Source organism: Mastomys coucha, unplaced genomic scaffold (assembly GCF_008632895.1).
Source record: "Mastomys coucha isolate ucsf_1 unplaced genomic scaffold, UCSF_Mcou_1 pScaffold1, whole genome shotgun sequence".
Lineage (NCBI taxonomy): Eukaryota > Metazoa > Chordata > Mammalia > Rodentia > Muridae > Mastomys > Mastomys coucha.
Genome location: NW_022196891.1, coordinates 60,300,320 through 60,308,985, shown reverse-complemented (window position 1 = coordinate 60,308,985; position 8,666 = coordinate 60,300,320). Strand labels below are relative to the sequence as shown.

The window sequence follows — 8,666 nt, the reverse complement described above, 5'->3', positions numbered from 1 at the left end:
AGAGAGAGAGAGAGAGAGAGAGAGAGAGAGAAGAAAATGGCTTACAAACCAAGAACTCCAGGATTATAAGCAGACTTTGCTCCACTGCCCATGCTACCACAATTGGGATTTCTATGGATATTGGGTTCAGTAAATATCAGCCAATTTCATTTTATGCATTGATTTTTCACACTGACCCCACAGTAGGTCTCATTGCTAATGTAGTCCGTTTTCCCTTATTTGCTATCAGGTAGAGATTAAATGAAGCTACAAATAATGAGGACTACATAGCATAAAGAGAGAGAAAGAGAGGCGTCAAAGGGAAATGATTACCGGCAAATTCAAAGATTAACAGTAGGTGCTGGGATCATATCTAAGCCGCTGGAGTGACTTCCACCTTTGGGTTAATTTTGCTTTTGTCATCTACTTGAGATTGTCAAGATTCGAATAAGTTCAATAACACAGCTCGGGGCAGGCAGACTAGTTGAGTTAGAGTGTCCTGGCTATTTGAAAAATCCCTGAATTTTCAGTGCCACCCCTAAAACTGTCAGTGGCTCCTCTGAATGCATTCTTTCCTTTATGCCTCAGATACCTTATGAAAGAACCTGTACTGAACGACGATCTCCCCAGCCGCCTGCTGTACGGAGCCATCAAAGTGAAAACACGAGTGAAGGAGCTCACGGAGACAGCTGTGGTCTTCGAGGATGGCACGGTGGAGGAAAATGTGGATGTCATTGTCTTTGCCACGGGGTACACGTTCTCTTTTCCTTTCCTGGAAGACTCACTTGTTAAAGTGGAGGATAATCGGGTCTCACTGTACAAAGCCATGTTTCCCCCTCATCTGGAGAAGCCAACCCTTGCATGTGTGGGTCTCATCCAGCCTCTGGGCTCCATCTTCCCAACTGTAGAGCTTCAGGCGCGTTGGGCGACAAGAGTTTTCAAAGGTGAGTGAGATGCTCAACTCAGCGGAAGTTTTACATTTCTTCCTTAATTTTTAAAACTTTAATTATCTCTGTGTCTATGTGTGTCAAAGAGGTGGATGGGGAGACCAAAGGACAGCTACCCTAAGGGGAGTTGTCTCTCTACTGCCACCTTGTGGGACACGGAGGTAAATCTCAGTTTGCCTGCACTCGAGCTTGGCCCGGCTCACTCTGACAAGGTTTTTTTTTTTTTTCGTTTTTTTTTTTTAATTACATGTTTTCTTTATTTACATGTCATACAATATCTCCTTTCCCAGGTTCCCCTCCAGAAAAAGAAAAAGAATTAAAATAAAATAAAAACAAAACAAAAACAAAAACAAACCCCTGTTTGCTCCCCCCTCCCTCTGCTAGCCACCCCATGCCCCTCCTGCTTCCTGGCCCTGGCATTCCCCTACACTGGGGCATAGAGCCTTCACAGGGCCAAGGGCCCCTCCTCCCATTGATGACCGACTTGGCCATCCTCTGCTACATATGCTGCTGCTGGGGTTGTCTGTGCAACACTTCACCTTCCTTGAAAGGGTAATTTTTCTCCTGTTTGGGGAGTGCAATTCTGTTGAACTAAAGTCTCACTTGGCACCTAGCCTGTGCTGAAAGCTAGTGAGTCAGCAAGACACTTAAACAAGTCATTTTAATAACATGACAAGGGCTTTGCTGGCAGAATGCATACTATGGAAGAGAGACGGGAGCTTGGTCCTGTCAACGTGCGTGCGTGGTCCGGGAAAGCTTCCTGGTGTCTGAGTTTCACAGATCCGGAAAAGGGATTTCCTGAGCAAAAGGCACAGAGGCCGGATGGCTGCGGAGAACTGGGAGCCCCAAGTTGCTGGAGGTGGGAGGGGATGAGAGATCAATCTTAGAGAAGAACCCGCTTTGTATATGCGTTAAGGATCCCGGATTACAAAAAGTAAATGAATAGACACCTGTAAGGGAGGTTTTGTTTTGTTTTTCTTATATTTTGTTTTTCTTTTGTTTCTGTTTCTGTTTTGCAGCAGGTGAATGAGAAGGAATCTAATGTAGCCAAGGCTGTCCTTAAACTTGCTATGTAGCCAAGGCTGGCCTTGAACTCCAGATCACGTGCCTCTATCTCTCAAGTGGTTCCAGGCCTATAATTCTCAGCACTCCAGAGGCAGGAGGATGGACGAGAGTTCAAGGGCAGCCTGGGCTACAGAGCAAGTTCAATCCAGCTAGGGCTTCTAGAAAGACTCTCTTGAAAGTAAAGAAGAAAGGGGGTAAAAAATGAGGGAAGGGGAAGGAGAAAGAGAAGAAAAATATAAATCAGTTCTTCCCAAATCACGTGCGCCTAAGAACTATCTAGATGACCCTTCAGGAGCCATACAAACCTGGTCTGCAGGTTTGCAAACCTGGTCTGCAAACCTGGAAACTGCATTTTAAAGAGCTCTTAAATCAGAGGCACCGGGGAGGGAGTACACTGGAAGAATAGGAATTGTCTCCTTTGCGTTTAAGGTAATTCCATCAGGAGTTGGGAACACAGATTTAATAACCAGGGCTAGAGACTCAAAGACCACTGAGAAAGCACCAGAACCCACCTGTGCTATAAAATACGATGCAGCCCGGACCAGAGCTGAGCGACAAAGTGGACAAACGAGCGATGCAGCCCGGACCAGAGCTGAGAGACAAAGTGGACAAACGTGTTAGAGACAGTCAAGGATAAAGGCAGCAGAGCATGCTTTGTGGTTCAACACAGGAAAGGAGAGGAATCATGGACCCAGCCCTGGAGACTGGCTGTGGCTGAGAATAGAGGCAGCGGGGTCTCAATGGCAGACTCAGCTTTGGGCTACTAACATCTGAGATGCTAGATGTCTGGCCATATGCAGGAATATGGCCATTGTTCACACACACACACACACACAGAGAGAGAGAGAGAGAGAGAGAGAGAGAGAGAGAGAGAGAGAGAGAGAGAGAGAGAGAGAGAGAGAATCACCACACAATTTTATCTAGCCAAACTGCCCTCAGCAATGGGGGCCACTCTCCTCTCTCACCAGATTTCCTTCAGACTGCCTTTTACCTAGTTTCCCTAGTAGTAAGTTCGACTCCCTTGAGCCCTCTTTTATTTTTTTTTAAATCAAGGAGCTGGATAGTTCTTTCCAAAGGGCAAATCTAATCTTGTTACGTCATCCAGAAAACTCTTCTACGGTGTCCTGCTGCTACCAGAACAGAACCCACCCCACCTGACCCAGTTTCACCAGCACGTTTCCCTTCTCCAGCTTCTTCCCTTTTCTGCCTTCCCCAGCTCATAGTCTAGCCATTAACCATGCTCTGCTATGGAGGTCTCACTCCTGCTGTCCAGAAGCATGAAAGTCCTGCCTGGTGTGACAACTAAACGGCCCAAACTTAATTTTAGAAAACAACTACTACACAAGTCAGTGACACAGAACCAAACTCACTATTCAAACCAAATTTTGCTTTTGTTTTCTAGGCTTGTGTAGCTTGCCTTCGGAGACGACTATGATGGCAGACATTGTAGAGAGAAATAAAAAGAGAATCGACCTGTAAGCACTTCCCTTCTAACACATGGTCTACACAGAGTAGTGTGTCACAGAACACCAGGACCTGACTGCCCGTGAGAGTCAGCTAGCTGTAGAAGGTGCAATCCTAGCACAGCCCAGGCCAAACCTATGAGTCAAATGTTCTATAGATGAGACTGGAACTTTGTAAACTGACGATTTTTTTATTTGACTCTTAGACATCCTAGTTAAAGAACCCATTACTCAAAAAAAAAAAAAAAATAGTGCCAAGTCAGGACATCTTTCCTTGGGCTCATTTCTGTTTTCTTTGATACCCATGTGAAATTCTATATCTCTTAAGGCCACCCACACTCAGGGGATGTCATAGGGCAGTGGTGGCAGCGATGGTGATGGTAGCCTGAGGCACTCTCAAAACTTACTTGGGTTTGTCAGGTTTTTCTGAGGTGGCACAGAGCTTGACTGTAATCAGGTACTCTTGGAAAGCTGACTTGCCTTACAGGCATAAGGAGTTACCTCATGTCCAAGTTCTAATTCATCTAACATACATTGAGCATCTACTAGATGTCAGCCAGACTAAAGGGTACTTTAGCAGTGTAACAAGGGAATGAATACTATGCATCCCTTCGCTGGAAGACACTATCTCTCTACCATCTCATGAGCATTTGCTTGGATCCTGAGTCATAAATTCTTACTTGGACACTTACAAGCAGTTTAACAAGTAACCAATAACAGTCACCATTTCAATATCATTACATTTCTCGAGTCTCCATAAATTTGCCTAATAATTTTGTAGGCTACTCCCCAATCTGAGATACAAGCCTCCTTGATAGAACCTCCCAGAGATTCATTCAAAACTCATGTCTTCATTCATTCGTTCTTTTATTATGTAAACCACTATTGAGTGCCTCCTATTAAGATACAACTTAGAGCATCTTATGAATCAGCCCCTTTTCATTTACTTCATTAAGGTTTGGAAAAAGCCAGAGCCAGATACTGCAGACCAATTACGTTGACTACCTGGATGAACTCGCCTTGGAGATAGGTGCGAAGCCAGACTTCATCTCTCTCCTTTTCAAAGACCCTAAACTGGCTGTGAAACTCTACTTCGGACCCTGCAATTCCTACCAGTACCGCCTCGTTGGACCTGGGCAGTGGGAAGGAGCCAGGAATGCCATCCTCACCCAGAAGCAGAGGATTCTGAAGCCCCTAAAGACTCGAACTCTCCAGACCTCAGCTAGTGCCCCAGTGTCTTTCCTGCTCAAGATCCTGGGGCTGCTCGCTGTGGTTCTGGCCTTCTTTTTCCAACTTCAGGGGTTCTAATCAGTCACATGGCACTCTTCTCCATCACTGCTTCTTAAAAGGGAGACTGAAGAAATTACATCCTCATTATAAGTTTACTTCAGGGGAACAGGTAGTGGGACTAATTGTAGGGAGATCAGAAGACTTAGGTCGAGATATAAAACTAAATTAAGGTCACAGGATGTTCTTATCATTCTGTTTCTTCAAATTCATCAGTCTCCACACGGTATTCTACAATAACACCAGCACAGGTAGATAGTGTCATCAGCCATGGCAGGTTTTGAGTTACATGATAAAAAAAAATCAATAAAATTATGCAGAATAAAAAGTAAGTCATAGTTGAGCGTGTTAGCACATGCCTTTAATCCCAGCACTTGGGAGGCAGATGGATCTCTATGAGTTCAAGGCCAGCCTGACCTACAGAGTGAGTTCCAGGACTGCCAGGATTGCATAGAGAGACCCTGTATCAAAAAAAAAAAAAAAAAAAAAAAAAAAAGAAAAAAGAAAAAAAAAGAAAAGAAAAGAAGAAGACAAGACATTGAAGAACTCAAACTGTGGTAGACATTTCACATCTTGTACACTATGCTCAGTGTTGTTCTTATGCATACTCTGCTCACAGTTCCCACTTATTAGGGTCTGCTCTCTTGCATATAATTAGATACTATTTATCACAGACTAGACATTTTGCTGTGTGTATACTATGTATTTTATTGTATTTAATTCTCACAGGAACTGTGAGATGGGTAGAGCTATATATAACACCCATTCTACAGATGGCACTGAGGGGGAGACATTATAGAGCATGCCCTAAACATGCTCTTGAGATGAGCCTTCAACTGAAGCCCAATTTGTTAAACTCTGAAACTAATGGTCATGACCTCACCATGCAATATGCTTATTTACGGAAACTCCACTCTTGATGAAGTACTTTGTAACCATTTATTTTATCCATTATAAGATCACACTATAGTTCTATTCATCAGCATAAAGTTTTCTAAAACCTATTGTAGAAAATGGCACTTTCCTTGCAAATAGAATCTGTCTAGGTTCATTACAATATTAGAACTGTATGTCAGCTGGAATTTAAAAAGCATTTGAGCTAAGCACAGTGGTGCAGACCTTTAATCCCAGCACTAAGGAATCAAGGCAGGTGGATCACTTCAAGCTTGAGGCTGGGCTGGGCTGGTCTACATAGCAAAAGCTGGGCCAGTCTGGGCTACCTGGTGACGCACTATCTCAAAAGAAAAATCATTTTTCAAAGAGATTTAGAATGAAAAAATAGCTATGCAGTAATATTTAATCATCACCATTTGAAAGAATAAGAAGTGAAGTGAAGTGTATCTCCCAAGTGGATGAAACTGGCACAGTGGCTGAGCCAGTGTCTAGAGTTAACATCCTAAGTAAAAAAAGCAAATCTCAGCACTGTGCTGTCTTTGTCATCTGATAAGGGGGGAGAGGGCTGTCAGTTATGAGAGACATTTTCTTGGAACGGAAAACTAAAGGAGACACAAGCAATTCAGTGTCAACCAACATTGAGCAACAAAGCAAACACCAGGCTACAAAACACACCCGACAGCGTCTCTTTCCATGAACCGCTCTGTGAAAGATAAGCTATGCCCAGAAACCAGACCCGTGCCTCTGTAGGGGGGAGGGGGATGAAGGTCAGGCTATTGGAGGTTTAAGTAAATAGCTCTTCTTTATCCCTCCAAGCAGTGGTTCTCAACTTTCCCAATGCTACACCCATTTAAAACAATTTCTCACATTGTGGGGACCTACCAACCCTAAAATTATTTCATTGCTACTTCGTAACTGTAATTTTGCTACTCTTACGAATTGTAATGTAAATATCTGATATGTGACCCTTGTGGGGGTCTCGACCCACTGGTTGAGAACTACTGCTTCAAAACTTTGTGAACACTCTTTAAACCAGTCCCTCTGCCTTCTCTCCCCTTGCTCTCCTCCCCCCTTTCCATTCTGATGGCAATCTCTTCCAATAGAAAGTTCCTTCTTTTAGCCCACTAAATTAGGCTGCAGAACTGCCCAGTTGGCAAGGCCTTGTAAGCATAAGAATCTGAATTCGAGCTTCTGAACCCACGTTTTACAAGCCAAGTGTGGAAGCACACACTTCTAATCCTGGCTCTGGGGAGAGAAATGAAAACAGTGTCTTTAGTATCCCTTGCCAATAAAAGTGGGCAGTTGTTCCCGAGGAACAATACCAGAGCCTCACCTCTGGCCTACACACACACGCTTGCATACGTTCGCATGCACCCCTGCAACACACACACATGCAACTGCACGCGCTTGAACACGCACGAGCATATGTACCTACACATACATACGAAAGTTCGCTGACATTATTACATTCGCATTTAAGACCCTTTACTGTACTTATAAGCGATTTCCTTTCAAAAGTTACAGAGGCAAATGTATTGTGTGCATCTGTGAAATTCTCAAACAAAATTTTTTTTAAAACTAAAAATTACAAATGAGATGCATGTGTTCTTAGCTCTTGAGGGGAGGAAGCTGATTAGGTGTGACAGACGAGATGACCCGGCAGGCAGAGGAACTCGACACCAGGCTTCAAGATCTGAGTTCAATTCACAGCAGGAGAGAACCAACTCTTGCAAGATGTCCTCTGGCCTCTGTATGGGCACTCATACCTGCACCCACACACAATAAATAAATAACAAATAACTAGATAAAGAAAGAAAGAAAATGAGGTAAAAATAAATAAAAGCAGATTACTGTTTTTGTCAACTATTAAAAATTCTTTTCAAATCATTATGTTAAATTACCAAGGCTGAAAAGCAAAAATCAACAAATTACTGTATAGGGACCAAAACATGAATTTTTATGCTGGTTTCATGAGGACACAGACACACCCACTCATTTATTGCCCTTGCTTTTGTGCTCCCATGGCAGAGTGGAGTATTTGCAACAGAACCCGTTATGTGGACCTGAAACCCTAATATCTTTAATGTCTGACCCTTTGAAAAAAAAATGCCCATCTGCTTCGCATGTTCCAGGCAACACTCTCATGGTCTCTCAGACCTCAATTCACTTTATCATTGCGACGGCCCACTGAAGCAGCTTTGCATATTGTCCTACCTCTACAAAAGAAGAGATGAAGAACACCTCTTAGATTGATGCTAAGTCAATGGTTCTACGGAAGGATTGGTTCTAAGACAAAATTATTATTAAATTAACAACACTAAAAATGTTACAAATCTCTTCATTTTTCCCCAAATCTTCTGATAATCATTTTCTTTAATCAAGATGCCTCTGAGAAGTCATTCAGTCTCCCTTTGCCTCTGTGTATCTTGAACATGAAGCTGCCCCAGACCAATTTTCTAGGGTTTTTTGCTCCAAATTACAATCCACAGACCAACTACTACAGAGAACCTCACAGTTTTTATAAAATTTTGAACATAGATATATAGCAATAGCCTGCTCAGTCAGGATCTCTGCTGTTTCAAAAACTGTGCACATTAAACTTAGGAGCTGGTGAGTTTGGAAAGAAAGACCACTTATGTGTGTGTGTGTGTGTGTGTGTGAGAGAGAGAGAGAGAGAGAGAGAGAGAGAGAGAGAGAGAGAGAGAGAGAGGGAGGGAGGGAGAGAGAGAGAAAGAGAGAGAGAGAAGTGAGAGAAGGAGGAGGAGGAGGAAGAGGAGGAAGAGGAGGAGGAGGAAGAAGAGGGGGAGGAAGAGGAGGAGGAGGAAGAGGAAGAGGAAGCAGGATAGCTGCTTTCAACCAGGTGTGGTAGCACCTAAGACTCAAAAGACTGAGAGAGGAAGACGTGTTTAAGGCTAGCCTGGACTACATGGCAAGCCCTGATTCAAAATAAGGAAGAAAGAGAGAAAAAGAGAAAGGGAGACAGACAGACAGACAGACAGACAGACAGACAGACAGATGTGGAAAGGGGAGG

At 43.4% G+C, this 8,666-nt stretch overlaps 1 protein-coding gene across 2 annotated transcripts in view; it reads left to right on the top strand.

Moving 5' to 3' along the window:
- The window catches only part of Fmo2 (flavin containing dimethylaniline monoxygenase 2), a 26,045-nt gene extending 20,972 nt beyond the window's left edge, over nt 1-5,073 (top strand). For both annotated transcript variants that reach the window (XM_031387311.1, XM_031387320.1), the window contains exons 7-9: nt 568-923; nt 3,394-3,466; nt 4,411-5,073. In XM_031387311.1, the coding sequence (XP_031243171.1) occupies nt 568-923; nt 3,394-3,466; nt 4,411-4,762 (781 nt within the window). In that variant the 3' untranslated portion in view covers nt 4,763-5,073. The remainder of the gene's footprint in view (nt 1-567; nt 924-3,393; nt 3,467-4,410) is intronic.
- The last annotated feature ends 3,593 nt before the right edge of the window (nt 5,074-8,666 follow it).